The 21,213-nt window shown below is 42.9% G+C and overlaps 1 protein-coding gene across 1 annotated transcript in view; it reads left to right on the forward strand.

The window, feature by feature from the left end:
- The first annotated feature begins 17,053 nt into the window (after positions 1–17,053).
- The window catches only part of LOC143974710 (chemokine-like protein TAFA-1), a 49,510-nt gene continuing 45,350 nt past the window's right edge, over positions 17,054–21,213 (forward strand). Inside the window, exon 1 of the mRNA XM_077476346.1 lies at positions 17,054–17,208. Within this exon, the coding sequence (XP_077332472.1) occupies positions 17,117–17,208 (92 nt within the window). The 5' untranslated portion in view covers positions 17,054–17,116. The remainder of the gene's footprint in view (positions 17,209–21,213) is intronic.

Here is a 21,213-nt window from a genome sequence, read left to right on the forward strand (position 1 = left end):
CTCTGCAAAAGTCGTCTGTGCCCTCATTCACATAGGGTGGGCGCCCGGATTCCGATAAGCCCCCCACCCGCAGACCCCGACAACCAATGTCCAGGGTTGTCGGGAAGAGGCCCTTGTCCTCATAAACATGGGGACAAGGTGCTTTGGGGTGGGGGGGCCGCATGGCCCCCCTTTCCCCAAAGCACCCCCCATGTTGAGTGCACGCAGCCTGGTATGGCTCAGGAGGGGGGCCGCTCGCTCGTCCCCACCCCCTTTCCCGACCAGCCGGCTGCGTGCTCGGATAAGGGTCTTATATGGACCTTAGGAGGGACCCCCACGCCGTTTTTTCGGCGTAGGGCTTCCCCTTTAAGTCCATACCAGGTGACGGGGCCAGCGACGTGTCAATCTCGCCGCCGAACAATTTTTTAGTCAAAACTACTTTCTAAGTCCGCCGGACTTTTGGGGGAAAAAAAGTCTGCCGGAGCCCACACATGGGCAGATTGTTGAAATTAGAAAGCCACCTCCTCGGATGTAGCCAGGATGTCGGACCAAGTCCAGACAGAAGGAGACCACCCCTGTTGCTAGGCATGTATTGACCAGCAAAAAAGAAACAATGGGAGGGCCCTGATTGGTGGCCCCAACTGTACTACGGAAATCCCTCATCATCCCTGGAAGTTCAGAATTATACTATATCAAGAGAACAACTATAATTCAGGTCTCTGTTTAACCGGGAAGTCACAGGGGACAGTTCCTACAATTCTTGATAAAGGGCTCTGAAACAGGGATATCCAGGTCAGGATTCAACATAACTTCACGTATTACATACCAGCTCCATCTGCGTCTCTGCAATGTAAACGAAAGGGCCTCAGAGTTCTTTATCCATCCATTCCCTTGTATTGAACTCTGAGTTTGCTCGGGTATAGCATGCTATACTTGATTTATTTTTCTCTCAGGCATCGTCGGATCTCATTAAAAGATCTTCTTTTCTGTTGCGTGGCTGCAGAAAAATCAGGAAACAGCATGATAATTGCGTTGTCATGGCGTAGCTCTTGTGATTTCCTGGCCTGGGTCAGGATCATGTCCCTGTCCCAAAAGTTCAGAAAACGTATCAGGAAGGGTCGAGGGTAAGCTCTTGGGGGCCTGCTACCAGTGGGCATCCTGTGTGCTCGCTCGACCACATACGTGGGAAGCATTTCTTCCATGGACGGCAATTGTTTAAATAGACGTTCGATGAATTGAGCAGGTTTGTCGCCTTCAGCCCTCTCTGGGAGACCCGCCACCCTGACATTATTTTGTCTCTGTCTGTCTTCAGCATCTATGGCTCTATGCTGCAGGGTCCTGACCTGGTCTCTGAGTTCCGCAAGCTGTGCTCCATAGTCATGAGACGTATCCTCCAAGTCTGATACCTGTCTCCACTGTGGTCAGGCGGCCCCCGCATCTTGTCCAGATCATGCCTGATTAAATTGCATTCCGAGGAGAGGTGGTCTATGCACCCCATGAGCTCCGCTCTACTGGTACTGATGGTCTCCAGAATCGGCCGTGTTATGGCACCCTGATCTATTTTACATTAGCATATCTGCAAATTCTTTATGTGATTCTTTGGGTTTAGCGCAGTTTCCCCCCCCCTTTTTTTTTTCAACATGGACAGATATGCCACAGGGTTCAGGATCCTGACAGTCCTGTGACCCAACTGTGCATGCACAGGTTTCCTCATAAATCTGCACATGTGTTTGGTTTCCCTGCACATTCGTAAAGACAGTAGCATAAAGTCCTTCCCTGTCCTTGCACACATGAGAGTTAATATTCTGCATGTGCGGAACGGCCGTGCCAGGACCCAATGGCAGTATCGGGGGGGTGCATAGCAAACAGACTACTAAAGTTCCTAGCCCAAACCCGAACTGACAGTACAGTGATGTGCACGAGATTCCAATATCTGACCTCAGTTTGGAGCAGTCAGACCTAGAGAAGAAGAAACCAGATTGGCCATTATACTGTAGGCTCTTGCTCTTGATACAATGCCTTTTCAATAAATATGCCGCTAGTTTCACACACATATGAGATGTGTTTATTTATTCCGCCTACATTATTATAAAATCTAGAAGAGGCAGTTAGTGACAAAGAGATGAGACTCAACGTTTTCAGTTCTTCTCTGCATTTTCTCTATGTGAAGATGACCCCTATTGTGTCCTTGCAGATGCGTGTGCATTGACCGCCAGTACGTCCCTCGAACCGTCCTTTTCCCAGGAGAAATACTTTGCTAGGAAATTTGCTTTACTCTGCTTCTGCTAATTTACGCTCTGCCAGGTTGCACTTTTTCTAAATTCCCTTTTGTCAACTTCTAATTCAGACAAAGGAAGGAGAGGGACAATAAGGAACACAGAAAATTAATCTATGTAATTGGTGTACAGAAAAAGTGGCAGAATGGGGAGACGCAATGTTTAAAGAATTATTGGAAAGTTCTAAAAAGTTCAAGCCTAGTTATAGACAATTTTTTTCTTTCAGTTTTGGATAGACGGGAAAAGGGTTACAAATACTATCAGGTTTTTATTTTCCTATGTGACCAAACTAAATGGATTCTCCCTCACTTCCTGTCTCTGGGAAGCTAAGTAAGGTTGTCAATGGGACAAAAGATTTATACTTTTGCCACTTTGTTAAAAATATGTTTTTATTTTTTCCTCTTTTTTTAACAGTAATATATCAGTCTTAGTTGATTGAGAAGTTATTAGTCACATAACATATATACATATATTAGTGTTATTGTCACACCACCAAAACATCTTACAAATACATTATACAAACTAACATAAAAAACAACAAAAAATAGCCACAGAGGGGCAAAAAAAAGAAAACGAAAAGATAAACCAAACAAAAAAAGAAAAAAAAAGGGGGGGGAGAGATTTCCCATCACGTCTTAGCCTGACAAGGGGTTAAAGGGGTTGTAAACCCTTGCCGTTTTTCACCTTAATGCATTCTATTCATTAAGGTGAAAAACCTTCTGTGCTGCAGCAGTGCCCCCGAGCCCCGTAATCCCCACAACGGGCACGGGCACACCAGCTCCGGCCGGTGTCTCATGTCCTGATTGGATAGATTGATAGCAGTGCAGCCATTGGCTCTTGCTGCTGTCAATCTAATCCAATGAAGGGCCAAGTAGTGCTTTCTGTGTTTGTGTAAACATACCTTGTAATAGAAAAAAAAGCATGACAGGACCTCTTAAATATGAGATCTGGGGTCAAAAAGACCTCAGATCTCATATTTACACTAAAATGTAATAATAATAAAAAAAAAATGTAATTTCAAAAAATCAAATGGCCCTTTAAGAGCTATGGGCGGAAGTGACGTTTTGACATTGCTTCCACCCTGCAGTGTCATGGAGACGGGTGGGGGCCATCTTCCCCCTCACTCATCTCCATGTCAGGCCAGGAGACAGACTCGATCGCCTCCGCTGCTGCTGGCGACTCCAGTGGGCCCCTCTCCTGCCGCCGATAAAAGTGATCTCACGGCGAATCCGCCACAGAGACCACTTTTATCTTGTACTGGGCCACCGGCCGAACACGGGGATACCAGGGTTACGGCAGCTAGTTGCTGCCATAACAACAATATCTGTCCCCAAAGTACATCAGCGGGCAGCGGTCTGGAAGTGGTTAAGCTGGCCATGCATTATACAATTTTATTATTCATTTTCCTTCAAAAGAGCAGAAGATAATGGAGGAGCCCGGCAGAAAAAACGGAGAGCGGGAGAAGAGGCCAAAGAGCGGGAGAAGAACCGGAAAGCGCGGAGAAGTCGGAAGAGACCCCCGAAGTCAGAAGAAGACCCCCGGAGCTGCCTAATAAACTACTTTAAAAACCCGTGTAGTGTGTGTTTTTTATTGACCCTTTTTCCCCCAGGTGAATGGGTAGGGGTATGATGTACCGCATAATAATTCACATAGGGTGGTGGGCCGGGATCTGCTGGCCCCCTTATTAAAGGGGGCTCCTGGATTCCGATAAGCCCCCTGCCCACAAACCCCCTACAACCAATGGCCAGGGTTGTCGGGAAGAGGTCCTTGTCCTCATCAACATGGAGACAAGGTGCTTTGGGGTGGGGGGCCCATAGGGCGCCCCCCTTCCCTAAAGCACCCACCCACCATGTTAAGGGCATGTGGCCTGGTACGGTTCAGGAAGGGTAGCCGCTTGCTCGTCCCAAACCCTTTTCCTGACCAGCCAGGCTGCGTGCTCGGATAAGGGTCTGGTATGGACTATGGGGGGACCCCCACGCCGTTTTTTCAGAATAGGGGGTTCACCTTAAAATCCATACCAGGCGATGGGGCTTGCAAGGTGTCAATTTTGCCGATGAAAGCTGCGAGATTGACTTCCCTTTCTAGTCCCGTCGTACCTGGAGTCACGTTCAAAATGTGGGCAAGTCTGTTCATTTTGAAAGTCCGTCAGACCTAGTCTGCGGGAAAGTCCGTTTGTGTGTGCGCAAGCCTGCTCATTCGTAAAGTCCGTCGGACCTCCACCAAAAGTCAGTTGGGAAGACCGTCGGACCTAGCCGGAAAAGTCCGGTCATGTGTACGCAGCATAAGCATCTGATTTTTGTCAAAAGCATGTGTGCAGGATTTTGTCTAGCATGCTAACTATCCGCAAATTGTCGTTTGACAAACACGAACGTAGTGACATATTATGAGAGTATAAAAAAGAAGTTAATTTCTCAAGCGCTACCCTTTGGGCCCCTTCTGCTAATTTTGTGTTAGTAGAAGTTTGGTGAGCGTTGATTCGCGATTTTCAGATCATACAAAACAAATGCCTTTTTAAATACGTTTGGCACAACTACATTAGTATCACCAGCAAAGCAGCTTCATTATTATCCCATTAAAGAAGATGAGAATTGTGTACTGCATTTCTACATTTTATCAATTGCCGCATCACGAATGTTAATTCTAGATTGCGAATGGTAGTTTACAAGACCGAACTCTTCCCAGCTGTTCCTTTACTCTGATCATGCGTGTTTGTACTTCCGTGTGACGATTTCTGTACTGACCATCCGAAAATCAGACGTTGAGTTCACATCCGACAAATATTTTATAGCCAACTTTTGTCTGACATAAAAGTCAAATCAGCCGTCGAAAGCACCGTACTAACAATCCGAAAATACACAGACAGCTCATCTTGTGAATTCTCCCTTCTGATTTTTGTCTCGTGCATAAGAGGCCTTAGTTCACCAGATGCATAGTTGTGGTCTCATATGGCCATTCCCTTCTCTATGGAGAAAAAGACAAGATTGCTAAATGTTCACAAAGGTGCATTATTAAACAGTTCCCACAAAGCCCTGAAATCTGTCATTACGTGTCACCAGATTGTTCCATAGTTTCATTTTTATTTGGAAACCCAGCTGATTTTTTTTCTTTTACTTTAGGATGAAGTATGAAAGAGTTGGAACTAGGGCTGCAACTAACGATTATTTTCATAATCAATTAGTTGGGCGATTATTGTTTCGATTAATCGGTTAATAACCTTAAAAAAAAGTGTGGTATATAATCTAGTTAATGTTTAAAGTTAAAAAAAAAAGCCAATTTATTCTTAAATATCTCTATGCAGTGGCAAATTTAAATAACCAACTATATGGTTAGGGAGCAACATATCTAAATACTTTATTTCTCTGCAGGAATACATGACAAAGATCACAAAAAATAATTACATAGAACAACTTATCAAATCAATTTACAAAACAAAAACGTATTAATTTGACCAATGATACACAGTGCATTCCTGACAAATTTTTTCTTTTTTTTTCCCTTATAAACAACTAACAATATTACAATAACGTTTCCCCTCAACAACCCTCTACTCCAAGGCCCTAGATCCCGTGGGGGACTTATAGAACCGAGGAGAGAGAGAGAGATGGGAAAAAAAAAAACCCCAGGGAATCCCAAATCAAACAAATAGATATAAATATGTTGCCCCTGCCGACAGAGGGACCTGTGCCACATCACTTACCAGCTATTCCTCTAGTTCCTCTCCAATTAACCCTTTCCCTTTCTCTGATTGTAAAAATGACTCCCATGGAGCCCAGACTTGCAGTAGACATTCCCTTTCCTCCAAAGACATAGGGATCAATTTTTCCATGATCCCAATTCTTCTTACTTTATTTAACCAATTAGAGATTCGAGGTGTCCCTGATTCTTTCCAACGTATGGTGATGCAGCTTTTGGCTGCATTCACCAAATGGCATAGCATTGAGTTCTTGTATCTCTCTAAAGGAATTTGTGAGCATTGTAATAAGAAAAATGCTGGGTCTTCCGGGATCTGGTAATCAGTAAATAATTGAGAGATTCTCTGAACTTCTTGCCAAAACTGTCTAATTACTGGACAGAACCAGAAAATATGGGCTATGGTGCCTCTCTACTTACACCCCCTCCAACACCTATCCGACATTTCTGAAGAGAATTTATTCATTCGAGACGGGGTGTAATACCAACGCATTACTACTTTGTAATTTAATTACTGTATCTTAGTACATCTAGATGATTTAAAAGTTAAATGTATTATTTTCTGCAGTTGGGATGGTGTAAAAGTTTGTTCAAGGTCCCTTTCCCACTTATCTAAACTCGCTATACCAAAATCCTCAGGAGGTGCTGTTAATGACGCATATATCTTAGAGATAATATGGGAGAGAGGTTCACTCTCCCCACAGTACTTCTCAAACTTAGTAAGAGGTCGACCATACCCTTCGGCGGGTCCCAATGTTTCAAGAAAGTGTTTAACTTGTAACGCCTGCCAGAAGGGCAATTCGTATTGTCCTCCTAGTCACGTTAACATTTCTATTGATGGCCACTTACCAAACCTCAGAAAGTGTGAGGCCTGGAAACATCCTTTCTTTTTTAATTTCACAAATATTCCTGATTCCAAACCGGGAGGGAAATTTGGATTCCCCAGAATAGGAAACAGGGGGGATTCTGGTGATGAAAATTTGGGGATCCGAGTAAATTTAGCACCCATACGAAGGGTAGGTCCTATTAAAGGATGTACTTTTAATATAGAAGGTAGCGCTGCATGGCACCATATAGCTCTATCTAAGGGGATAGAGCTGATATGTTGTTCCAAGGCAATCCATCTTTTACTATCTCTATGGCGGCACCAGTCAATAATTCTACCTAACTGGGTAGCTTGATAATATTTATATAAATCAGGAGCCGCTATACCACCCACCTCTTTAGATAGCGTTAACAAATTCCTATTAATCCTTGGCCGTTTACTTGCCCATATAAACTTTGTAAACGCTATTCGAGTTTTACTAAAGAAGGCGGGTGGAATCGAGATAGGTAACGCCTGGAACAAATAGAGAAATTTTGGCACTATATTCATTTTCAAAATATTACATCTCCCAAACCAGGAATGTGAGGCTTTACTCCATTCATCTAACAATATACTAACTTCCCTTAGTAAAGGTGGAAAATTTAGGGCATATACATCTATTAAATTCGGTGGAATCTGTAACCCTAAATAATTCAAAGCCGTCGTTGTCCATTTAACTTTAAAATTATTCTCCAAGTTTCTTTGGGTGGAACGCTCCAGGGATACCCCCATTGCCTCCGACTTGCTATAGTTTATTTTAAAATTCGACAGAGCGCCATAACACTCCACCTCCCTTAATAAGTTAGGGAGCGATATTTGTGGACTGGAAAGTGAAAATAAAAGATCATCCGCGTAGGCTGAAAGTTTATATTCCTGATCCCCCAAGGGGATACCTTTAATATCTGGGTTCTGTCGAATTCTATTTAATAAAGGCTCCAATGTCAGCGCAAACAGAATAGGAGACAAAGGGCAGCCCTGGCGCGTCCCATTGGATATTGAAAAATTTTCTGAATTTATTCCATTAGCCTTCACCAAGGCTTGTGGTGTTAAATATATTCCTGCTATCCAATCCAGCATTCGATCCCCCAGGCCGATCTGTTTTAGTACTCCTAGCATAAAGGGCCAGCTAACCCTATCAAAAGCCTTCTCTGCATCTGTATTCACAAAGATACTCTGCAACTTCCTCTGATTTACATATTGAACTAAGTTCAAAACTTTAATAGTGCTATCTCTAGCTTCCCGTGTGGGAACAAATCCCACTTGGTCCCAATGAACCAGCTGCGTCATAAATGGCTCTAGGCGAGCCGCGAGTATCTTTGTGAATATTTTGTAATCCGTCTTCAGTAATGATATTGGGCGGTAACTACTACAAACTGATGGATCTTTTCCTTCCTTTGGGATCAGTACAATATGTGCTCTCAATGCTTCTGCGGGGGGTAAAGCAACTTGTCCTAATGCATTAAATGTCTTGACCATATAAGGAGCTAGTAATGGGAAAAAACTTTTAAAGTATTGCAGAGAGAATCCATCTGGGCCGGGTGCCTTCCCATGCCTCATCATCTTCATTTCTGTAGATACCTCCTCTATTGTTATTGGTAACTCAAGTTTTCTTCGTATCAGAGACGACAGTCTCGTTAAATGTGAGGATTCAAGATATTCTTCTAGTAATGAAGAAGACTGGGAAGGCATCGGGAGATTATATAATGAAGTATAATATTTTCTAAATTCCTCTACAATATCCTTCGGTATTGAGGATTTTAGACCTCCTTTTGTTTTACTATAAGGTATATATGAACGAAGTTGTTGTTTTTTTAGTTTTCTGGCCAACAGCCTGCCACATTTATCTCCCGAATCATATATTAACCTCTTCCCTTGCTGTAGTGCCGCCGTTGCCTTATACCGTAAGAGATCAGAGAGTTGTCTTCTTAGATGTGCTAATTCTATTCCCATTTCCGTCCCCGTTGTCATCTTATGTTGTATCTCTATTTCCCTTATCCTTTCCAATAAGTGACCCGTCTGTTCTTCTCTGGCTCTCTTTATTCGGGATCCATGTTTTATTAGAATTCCTCTAAATACTGCCTTATGGGTATGTATCCCTACATCAATCTCTCCATTGTCATTAATTTGGAAATATGAGTCGATTTCTTTAACCACATCTTCTCGTATTTCAGGGTACTGCAGCAGGCTTTCATTTAACCGCCAGTTCCAATGTGTCTTGTGGGTAGCACCTTTCAAAAAGATCTTAATTATAACTGGTGGTTGATCGGACCAGGTTATTAGGGATGAGCCGAACACCCCCCGATTCGGTTCGCACCAGAACTTGCGAACGACCCCCGCGTTCGAAACGAACGTTAGAACCTCATTGAAGTCTATGGGACTCGAACGTTCGAAATGGAAAGTGCTAATTTTAACGGCTAATATGCAAGATAGTGTCCTAAAAAGGGTTTGGGGACCTGCCTCCTGCCTCAGGGGACATGGGTCACTGCAAAAAAAAGTTTTAAAAACTGCCGTTTTGGCGGGAGCACTGATTTTAATGACGATTAAAGTGAAAAAAAAAGGTGAAATATTCCTTTAAATATGGTGCCTGGGGGGTGTCTGTAGTATGCCTGTGAAGTGCCACGTGTTTCCCGTGTTTGGAACAGTCCCTGCACAAAATGACATTAAACGGAAATAACACCATTTAAAACTGCTTGCGGTTTTAATGTATATCTGGTTCCTGCAATATGGTTGAAAATCATTGAGAAAAATGGCATGGGTAGCCCTCCCTGCCCATTACCAGCCTATTTGGGTCTTGTACGCATATTAAGGGGAACCCCGTACCCATATTAAAAAAAGGAAATGCGTGTGGCCCCCAGGCCCTATATACAGTACTCAGAACAGCAGTATACAGGCGGTGCAAACAAGACAGGGACTGTGTAGGTTTGTTGTGTTAAGTTGAATCTGTTTGTAATTTTCAACCGGTACATTTTTAAAGTGAAGCTCCAGTCAAACAAACTATTTTTAAGCTTTTTGGAAAACATAGGGAAGGGTTATATAACCAGACCAATTTTCAGCTTTCGGTGCCCTCACATTTTGAATGACAATTACTCAGTCATGCAACACTGGACCTATAGGAAATGTTTGTCCTTTTTTTCACACAAATAGAGCTTTCTTTTGGTGGTATTTAATCACCTCTCAGTTTTTTATTTTTTGTGCTATAAAAGAAAAAAGACCGAAAATTCTGCGAAAAAATGAATTTTTCTTCGTTTCTGTTATAAAATTTAGCAGATTAGTAATTTTTTCTTCATAAATTTTGGCCAAAATTCATACTACTACATATCTTTGGTAAAAATAAGTACAAATTGGTGGATATTATTTGGTCTTTGTGAAAGTTATAGAGTCCACAAGCTATGGTGCCAATATCTGAAAATTGATCACACCTGAAGTACTGACGGCCTATTTCCTTTTTTTTTTTTTTTCCACAAAATTGTCATATTATCAGGTTATTTCACACACACAGCATATGCATACCAAAAGACCCAGGAGAATACAATGGTGGTCGTTGCAAATTTTTATCTCACACGGTATTTGCACAGCAATTTTTCAAACGCGTTTTTTGGGGGGAAAAAACAGTTTTGTGCTTAAAAAACAAACAAAAAAAACAGTAAAGTTAGCCCAATGTTTGCATAAAGTGAAAGATGAAGTTATGCTGAGTAAATAGATATCAAACATGTCACTCTTCAAAATTGCACATGCCCGTGGAATGGCGCTAAACATTGCTACTTAAAAAATCCCCATAGGCGACGCTTACATTTTTTTTTACTGGTTACATGTTTTGAGTTGCAGAGGAGGTCTAGGACTAGAATTATTGCTCTCGCTCTAACGTTCTCGGCGATACCTCACATGTGTGGTTTGAACACCGTTTTCATATGTGGGCGGGGCTTACGCATGCGTTCGCTTCTGCATGCGAGCACATGGGGACATGGACGCTTTAAAAAAAATTTTTTTTTTTTATTGTTCATTTTACTTTATTTATTTTAGTTTGACATTTTTTTCCCCAAAAATATATTTTTGATCACTTTTATTCCTATTACAAGGAATGTAAACATCCCTTGTAATAGGAATATGGGGTGACAGGTCCTCTTTACAGTGAAATCTGGGGGTCAATATGACCCCACATCTCACCTCTAGGCTGGGAAGCCTGAAATAAAAAATAAAAAAAAGATTCTGGCTTTGATCGTACTGGCGAGTTGGTAGAAGCACCGGAGGGTGGTGAGGGGTGGGGGGCGTCTATGGCTGGGTATTTCAGGGTATCACCGAGTATGGCTGGGTATCTCCGAGTATGGCTGGGTATGGCAATTTATGGCAGGGTATTGCAGAGTATTGGCGGGGTATTGGCGGGGTACTACAGAGTAATAGCAGGGTACTGCAGAGTATTGGGGGGTACTCCAGAGTAATGACAGGGTACTGCAGAGTAATGGGGGTTACTGCAGAGTAATGGGGGTACTGCAGAGTAATGGCAGGGTACTGCAGAGTAATGGCAGGGTACTGCACTGCAGAGTAATGGCGGGGTACTGCAGAGTAATGGCGGGTACTGCAGAGTATTGGGGGGTACTGCAGAGTATTGGGGGGGTACTGCAGAGTATTGGGGGGTACTGCAGAGTAATGGGGGGTACTGCAGAGTAATGGCAGGGTACTGCAGAGTAATGGCAGGGTACTGCACTGCAGAGTAATGGCGGGGTATTGCAGAGTAATGGCGGGGTACTGCAGAGTAATGGCAGGGTACTGCAGAGTATGCACTGGTATTGCAGAGTATTGGCAGGGAATTGAGGGGTTAAATTCAGTGAGCAGCGATGTGGGCACTGCAGATGCAGCCCACATCGCTGCTGACACCGATCTCTTTCCCCTCCGCTGTACCGATCGGTACAGAGAGGGGAGGGAGGAACCGGCGTCATAACATGACGCCGGTTTGTTTACCACGTGATCACTCCGTCACTTGACGGAGCGATCACGTGTTAAGCGGCCGCGACGAGTGGCCGTTTACCGTGATCCGTGATGCTCTCGAGTGCGCGCCACAGGGGGCGCGCGAGAGCAGAATTCTGGGAGGCCGTTAATTAACGGCCTCTCAGAGTTAAACAACCGCCCTGAAGCCGTTAATCGGCAATGGGCAGTTGTTAAGTGGTTAAAGCTAGATCACTAGCTATATAGGTGAGGTGAATATAGTGGTGTATACTGCAGTCAGGGCACAGACAACAACCACTACACAGCAGCAAGATAGGAAATCAGCTAAAAACGATCGGTGTGTACTGCGTTGAAGGTACACAGAACACCCACTGCTTCAGATGCTAACACACTACACGAGGCCGCCTCAAAGGCGGCCTTATATAGTGTGGGGCGTGCACTACACAGCCTGAGCTATGATTGGCCACAGGCAGGATGCCTGTGGCCAATCATGGCTCTCCTCGCTGCTGGCGCTACGATTGGCCAAGCATGCGGGGTCACAGTGCATGCTTGGCCAATCATGAGCCAGCAATGCACTGCGCCACCGCAGTGCATTGTGGTCCGCGCGCGCGCCACTCGAATTTTGATGCGAACGGCCCAAACGTTCGGAATTCGCCGAACGGCCGAACAGCCAATGTTCGAGTCGAACGTACGTTCGACTGGAACACGAAGCTCATCCCTACAGGTTATATTACCTATCTGAGTGTCCTGTACTAACGAGAGAATTTGCTGTGGCAATAAAAAGAAATCGATTCGTGAATATCGTTGATGGGGATTCGAGAAATATGTAAAATCCCTCTCTTCTGCATGAAAGGCCCTCCAGGCGTCAACCAATTGAGATTCATCTAATTTCCGAAGGATATTTTTCCTAATTCTCCCAGAAACAGAGGATGTCCCATTAGAGGTGTCTAGCTTAGGATCTAGTGGGACATTAAAGTCCCCCCCTATGATCAATATTCCCTCCCTAAATACCATTAATTTGGATAGAACTTTATTCAAAAAACTATCTTGATGTATATTTGGGAGATAAACTGTTGCAAGAGTCACCTTAACATTTCCTATAGACCCTTTAAGGAATAAATATCTTCCCCCTGGGTCTTGACATCTATCCAGCAGAGACCACATAATACGGTTAGAAATTAAAATAGCAACTCCCTTGGTTTTAGCCTGTTGATTAAAAGCATGATATACGTTTGGAAAATGTCTACTTTGGAGATAGGGAAATTTTCCTTCTTTCAAGTGTGTTTCTTGCACCATGCCAATATCAATTTTAAGACGTTTTAAATCATTTAATAGCATTTTACGTTTTTCGGGAATATTAAGTCCTCTAGCGTTCAGTGATGTGACACATAATCCCTCCATCTTCTCCAAGATGGGGGCCGTACTAAGGGGAGAAGAAAAAAAAAAGGGGGAAAACAAAACAACACCTACCTAGGGGTACACAATTACCCGTAGGCGTTGGATATGGGGGCAGTGGCTAGCAAGTGCAGGGTAGGTGGAGCACTACTTCCCCTCCAGAGAAACTCTTTATATTAACATCCATAAAGACAGCAACTATAATTTATTTTCAATTAATCCCACATTCCCTCCCCACCCATTTAATAACACATATCACATAATAACCTGGTCTCCCGCATCCCCACCCTACATTTCCCTTTCAAGTCAACCTATAATGTCCCAACCAAAACCAATAACCATATCATACCTTGGGGAGAGAAGAAAAAAAAAAAAAAAGAGCAACATATCTAATCCACTCTGAGAATAACAGACAGAAGAGCTATACTGTATATACTATTAGAGGAGAGATATAATGTATATACTATTAGAAGAGATATACTGTATATACTACTAGAGGAATTGACTGTATATACTATAAAGCCCTGTACACACGAGCGGACTTTTCAACATCCAAAGTCCGACGGACTGATTCCGTCAGACTATTCGATCGTGTGTGGGCTGCAACGGACTTTTGACTCGCCAAAGTCTGAAGGACTTTAGAATATGGAACATGCTTCAAATTTTTCCGAAGGAACTCCGCCGGACCCGGTCCCTTCGAAAAATTCGCTCGTGTGTATGCTATTCCGACGGACTAAAACCGACGCTAGGGCAGCTATTGGCTACTGGCTATAAACTTCCTTATTCGAATCCAGTCGTACGTCATCACGTTCAAATCCGTCGGAGTTTAGTGTGATTGTGTGTGGCCAAGTCCGCTCAGCCGAAAAGTCCATCAGAACTCTGTTGGAACTCCGGCAGAACTCCGGCAGAACTCCTTCGGAAGTCTGTCGGACATAAGTCCTCTCGTGTGTACGGGGCTTTAGAGGAGATATACTGTATATACTATTAGGAGATATACTGTATATACTATTACAGGATATATACTGTATATACTATTCGAAGGAGAGATATACTGTATATGCTATTAGAGGAGAAACACTGTATATACTATTAAAGGGTGAATATGGTAAATATCAGACTCAGAGATTGTTTTCCTTCGAAAAAAAAATATTTTTTTAATTTTATGAACGTTTGTTCAATTTTCTAATCGTTAGTGTGGTCAAATCGACGTTCAATTTTCAACCACAGTGACGGGAAAATTTGGAAATAATAGAAAACTTTTTGGTGAAAGGAATTTTCAGGCAGTGTAAGTGGTTTTCGTTCAGAAATTACATTCTTTTTAAAAACAGAATGTTAAAAAAAGTGAAAATTTTAAGCAACATTCTTTCATTCAGCGAATGTACTAAGATTTTTCGTCTGAATAGTCTCATTTGAAAATTGATCCGTGGACAGCATAAGGTTCGGTACACACCTATGCAGTTTGCTTTTGATCAGTTTCTGCAGCATTACATGCTTTTCTGCAGCTTCTCCATTGATGTATATTGAACCAAAAAAGCACAGTCCCTGACCCTTTCCAAATACGCAGCGGCTGAAAAAAGCATAGATTTGAATGTGTCCCATAGGAAACCATGTAAATGAACTGTAATGCGTTTCTGCAAAAATCATCAAAAAACACATTCATGTGAACCAGGTCTAAGACATTTAGTAAAATATTGGGGTTAAAAAAAAACAAAATTAGCCATTTATAGTACAAAAAAGCAGATAATCACTACTGTAAGGGGTTCATTTTTTTTACTGTAGAACTGTGAAAGTACATATGTATATGTACAGTAACGATTATTTGCTCTTTTTGTACTATAAAGGACTAATTTTAGTTTTTTGGTTTAACCCCATTATGTTACTGGCCGATTAATCAATTATGAAAATAGTAATCGATTATGAAATTAAATGAAATAGAAATGGTCGATTAATTGAGTAGTTGTTTCAACCTTATGCCCCATACACACGGTCGGACATTCCGACCACAAAATCCATCTTATTTTTTCCGACGGATTTTGGGCCAAACTTGTCTTGCATACACATGGTCGCACAAAGTTGTTGGAAAATCCAATCGTTCAGAACACAGTGACGTAGAACACGTATGACAGGACTATAAAGAGGGCAGTAGCCAATAGCTTTCGGCTCGTAATTTATTCTGAGCATGCGTGGCACTTTGTCCATCGGAATTGTCTACACACGATCGGAATTTAAACGATCGGATTTTGTTGTGGGAAAATTTTAGATCCAGTTCTCAAACTTTGTGTGTTGGAAATTCCGTGGGAAAAAGTCCAATGGTGCCCACACGATCGGATTTACCGACAAGATCCAATCACACATTTTCCGTTGGAAAGTCCGACTGTGTGTACAGGGTATTAGTTGGAGTTAGTTGGAACCTCTGTTTTAATTGCAGGAGGTGTCCCGGTATAGAAAGAGCTTTCTCATTTCCTGCTCTAGTGTGGCTGATCAGCGAGACCGGAAGTGAAAAGAAAGTCCTCCCTAGTGGGGACACAGCAAAAAAAAAAAGAAGGGGGACCAAGTTTCTAACCTTTCCATATGGTATTCAAAAGTATAAAAAAAAAAAAACCTTGGCTGGAGTTCTACTTTACAGAGCTGAAGAACGAGGAGAGGTAAGTATAAACAAACCTCTCCTCGTGCTTCCTACTGAGGCTGTCACTGATCGTCTGTTCCCTGTTATAGGTAAAGACGATCAGTGATGTCAGACGCCAAACCATACCCCCCTACAGTTAAAAAAAAACACACACACACACACACACACACTTAACCCCTACACTGCCCCTAGTGGTTAACCCTTCACTGCCAGTGACATTTGTACAGTAACTTTTAATTGCACTGATTGCTGTATTAATGCCAATGGTCCCAAAAATGTGTCAAAATTGTCCGACGTGTCCGACCATAATGGCGCAGTCACAATAAAAAATCGCTGATCCCCGCCATTACTAGTAAAAAAAAATGATTAATAAAAATGCCATAAAAGTATCCTGTTTTGTAGATGCTATAACTTTTGCGCAAACCTATCAATAAACGCTTATTGCGATTTTTTTAACCAAAAATATGTAGAAGAATACGAATCGGCCTAAACTGAGGAAAAAATAAATTTTTTATATGTTTTTGGGGGATATTTATTATAGCAAAATGTAAAAAATAATAAGTTTTTTCAAAATTGTCGCTCTTTTTTTGTTTATAGTGCAACAAATAAAAACCGCAGGGGGGATCGAATACCACCAAAAGAAAGCTCTATTTGTGGGAAAAAATGTTGTTTCTGAGCCACGTCGCACGGCCGCGCAATTGTCAGTTAAAGCGACGCAGTGCCGAATCGCAAAAAGGGGCTTGGTCCTTTAGCTGGAAAATGGTCCGGGGCTTAAGTGGTTAAATGGTAAGTGTGCCTTTATGTTGTCCTGGGCCACAACAGCATTTTGGTGCTCCACAACCATCGATGTTTTTTTTCTTTTGTTGTCCCAGTCTTGTTAAGGCCAAGCAGCCTAAACAAATGGTTATCGTCCCATAAGACAATGTTTTATTTCATGAATACATTTTGAATATGTTAAAGAGAATAATATTGTTATAATGCAAAAATATTTATGGCTGGAAAATGTCATTCCTTCTGAATATCAAGAAGTGGGAGTGAGCAATAAGAAGACATAACAGATTTGGACATAAGTGGTCCTGATGAGAGGGAGGATGATGGTGGGAAAAGGACAGGTGAGAACCATGCTGTGGACGGTGAATGTCACTGATGGGGTGTCAGGTGTGGGATGAGCAAACATAGCGATACAGTGAGAGGCAGAAAATGTTTCTCCTCCTTCCCTCCCACCCTGCTGGCATTTCTCATACAGGGCACTAGAGACCCCCCACTGCTTTTTCTCCATCTCTCCCCACTCTCCGCTATCACACATGGCACCCAGCCCTCCTCCCCCTCACTCACACTTCCCAGATGGATTACAGCCTCATAAGCTCTGACAAGAAGATCTCCTCTCCTTGCTCTCATCTTGCACCGTATCCCATGGGCTGGAGGCTGCCGGGGTGGTAAGTGAGCACAAGCCCCTTAGTAATGAAACTCTTGGTTCAGGAGAATCTAGATGGCTTCAGGCAAGGGACAGGGTTAAAGCACAAGTGGCTGTGAGGAAAAGAAGGCAGTTTTGCACTGAGGTCTATGGGGTTAAGAATTGCTGCTAACGAGAGCAAAGTGCTAATGACAGACTGGGCACCTCTGGAAGAAATCTCTGGCAGAGGAAGAGTTAAGCCAGCTGTCCAAGACTGTGGCAGGCGGGAGGGAAGGAGGAATAAAATAAAGCTTTGAATGAGCAAACGCAGTAGGAGAGTTTGCTGCGCTGCACGTCTATAGTAGTGGAAGGGTTAACAGTGGAGCGCAAGCCCACGGCAGAAAAAGGGTGCAAAAATAGGTGCCAGCAAATATATTTATTGTATGGTGTAAGTGTAAGAGAGACCCCACTCTAAAAAGAGAAAGCCCCTTTTTCAGGATGCTAAATGGCCACCTTTAATTTTTTCCGGCTGCTCACCGTGAAAAGTCTGAGATTTTTTTTTTAATCCTGTAATTATCACTTTGCCGGAGTCTCAACTCCACCTCCCGACACTTGTTGGACTTCTGCCTGACCTCTGCGTGCTGTTCGAACACCTCCCACGCCTAACTAAAAATATTAAATTTATTCCTAGTGGTAGGACCAGAGATCTCACTCCGGTGAAGGACTACTGGAAACTTCATCGCTTGTCATGTCTTCTTGGTCAGTCATGGCACAAAAAGCTGGCAACTGATTCCAACCTACTGTGGACTAGGGGCCAGTATCCTAAATCTGTGTTAATGGGCTACTGAAAGTCACCTCCTATTGAACGTGAAAATGTACCCAGCCGATTACTGCTGTAAATGTACAGGGTAAAGTCACCTGCCAAGAATCTTCTGTGGGGTCATTAATCATATAAACATCTATTGCATAGTTGCCAAAATTTAAGAAAATTTCCACGGGCTTTGCATGTGGAGAACCACAACAAGCTCCCAAGCTGCCCATACATAGTTAATTTTATTTAATTGCAAACCTTTTTTTTTTCCAAGTTTAACCTAAATATATATTTATGCGGTGTGATCGTACACATTGTATAACCTGTATAATATATTGTCCTTTTCAAAAAATAAAACCCCCCAAATAACAAACGTAAAGGTTAAAATTGTTCACTAACTACTATAGAAAACATATTATGTAGAATTGTACTGTAAGCCTATGTCACCCCACCCATAGTACAATTTCAGTACCATTTTACAATGTACAATCTAAATGAGACGTGTGAGAACTTTTACATTTTAAATTATTAACCTGCAAAAATTTATTTAAATTTTAAATTTGCAGCTGCATTGCAACTTCATTTTAAATGTTGATTTGTAAGAAATATGAAAAACTAGAGAATACATTTCCCAAGGAGAAATCAGAGGCGTACCCTTGAAATCAGGGCAGGTGGGGAACTATGATAGTAAATGATGGCGGGTGTGTCGGTGGCCAAACATCCGTTTTTAGTCTTGTAGGCGCTACTCAAGGGCTTAGCGGCTTCGGCAGATTTATAATAATCAGCTGGTGTAAACTATGGTCATATATGATGACTGGGAGATTATTGAGACTTGTGAAATGAATTATCATGAGATCCATTCTACAGAATTAAAGGAAACACAAACATCAATAGAGGTGCATGCAGTTTTGCATATGTAATAATCCTGGTGTATGTATGTTGAAACACATTTCATTTTAAGGCTCATATGAAAGAGTTAGGGTTAATAGTAGTGGAGCTGCTGACCAATGTAACTGAATATTCCAGATGTAGCTTTTCTAGTGTTGGATATAACATGACAATTCAATTATGTATCTGTCTCTATACTGGCGTCCATATTGATCTTCCCACTTATCTCCTTCTACTCTTCACCCCCCACATACTTTTATCGCCCCCTCCTCTCTTTTATCACTTTCTCCTCTTTACCCCATTTCCTCTTCTGTTTAACTCCCTCCCCCATTCAGTCTCTCTTACCCTCTCTGTCTCTTTTTCCTCTTTCTCTCTTGCTTTTTCCCTCTCCTCCCCTCCCTTCCTCATTCAGTCTCTCTGTCTCTGGTTTTTATTTTCCTTTTCTCTTTACCCAATTCTCACTCTCCCTTATTCAGTCTCTGGCTCTCCCTTTCCATCTTCTCATTTATTCTCTATCTCCTTTCTTCTTCCATTCAGTCGCTCTCTCTCCTTTCCTCTTCCATTCAGTCGCTCTCTCTCCTTTCCTCTTCCATTCAGTCGCTCTCTCTCCTTTCCTCTTCCATTCAGTCGCTCTCTCTCCTTTCCTCTTCCATTCAGTCGCTCTCTGTCCCCCTCAACCCATTTAGCCACTCTCTCCACCATTTAGTTCCTTTTCCATTTAGTCACTCTCCTTCAATCTCTAATTAAGTCTCTCTCTCACTGGTTCTGTCCCTCCCTCTTCCATTCAGTCGCTTTCTCCTTCCCTCTCTAATTCAATCTCTCTCTCTCAGTCTCTGTCTTTCCCCTTTCCATTCAGTCTCTCTCTCTCTCTCTCTCTCTCTCTCTCTCCCCTTCCCTCTCTAATTCAGGGTCTCTTTCACTGTCTCTGTCCTTTCCTCTTCCATTCAGTCTCTCTCTCCTTCTTTCCCTCTCTCATTCAGTCTGTCTTTCCCTCTTCCATTCAGCCTCTCTCTCCTTTCCGCTTCCATTCAGTCTCTCTATCACTGTCCTTCCTTCTTCCCTTCAGTCTCTCTCTCGTCATCCCTCTTTCAGTCTCTCTTATTGTCTCTGTACTTCCCTCTCTCACTCAGTTTCCCTCTCGCTGTCTCTGTTCTTTGTTCTTCAATTCAGTCTCTCTCTCTCACTGTCTCTGTCCTTCTCTCTTCCCTCTATCATTCAATCTCTCTCTCCCTTCTTCCCTCTATCATTCAGTCTCTCTCTCTCCTCCTCTCCACTCTATCATTCAGTCTCTCTCTCTCCCCCTTCCCTCTATCATTCAATATCTCCCTCCTTCCCTCTATCATTCAATCTCTCTCTCTCCCTCCTTCCCTCTATCATTCAATCTCTCTCTCTCCCTCCTTCCCTCTATCATTCAGTCTCTCTCTCCCCCTTCCCTCTATCATTCAGTCTCTCTCTCTCTCCTTCCCTCTATCATTCAATCTCTCTCTCTCTCTCCTTCCCTCTATCATTCAATCTCTCTCTCTCTCCTTCCCTCTATCATTCAGTCTCTCTCTCCCTCCTTCCCCCTATCATTCAATCTCTCTCCCCTCGTCCTTCTATCATTCAATCTCTCTCCCTCCCTCTATCATTCAGTCTCTCTCTCTCTCTCCCCCTCTCCACTCTATCATTCGGTCTCTCTCTCCCTCCTCCCCTCTATCATTCAATCTCTCTCTCTCCCTCCCTCTATCATTCAGTCTCTCTCTCTCCCCCCCCCCTCCATTCTGTCATTCAGTCTCTCTCTCCCTCCTTCCCTCTATCATTCAGTCTCTCTCTCCCTCCTTCCCTCTATCATTCAGTCTCCCCCCTCCACTCTATCATTCAGTCTCTCTCTCTCCCTCCTTCCCTCTATCATTCAGCCCCCCCCCCCCCTCCACTCTATCATTCAGTCTCTCTCTCTCCCTCCTTCCCTCTATCATTCTGTCTCTCTCTCCTTTCCTCCCTCTATCATTCAGTCTCTCTCTCCCTCCTTCCCTCTATCATTCAGTCTCTCTCTCCCTCCTTCCCTCTATCATTCAGTCTCCCCCCTCCACTCTATCATTCAGTCTCTCTCTCTCCCTCCTTCCCTCTATCATTCTGTCTCTCTCTCCTTTCCTCCCTCTATCATTCAGTCTCTCTCTCCCCCTCTCCACTCGTTCTCTCTCCTTTCATTCTCTCTTCTCTTTAGTCTTTATTTAGTCTTTATTTCTTCCTCTCCATCCCCCCCCCTCATTCATTCTCTTTCATTCTCTCTCTCTTTTACATTCACTCTCTTTCTTTCTTGCTTTAAGCTTTGAAATTCACAAAGTTATATGATTGTTATTTGCCATACCC

The sequence above is a fragment of the Lithobates pipiens genome, unplaced genomic scaffold, assembly GCF_037356315.1.
Source record: "Lithobates pipiens isolate NorthernLeopardFrog02 unplaced genomic scaffold, aLitPip1_a1.2 Scaffold_1, whole genome shotgun sequence".
NCBI lineage: Eukaryota > Metazoa > Chordata > Amphibia > Anura > Ranidae > Lithobates > Lithobates pipiens.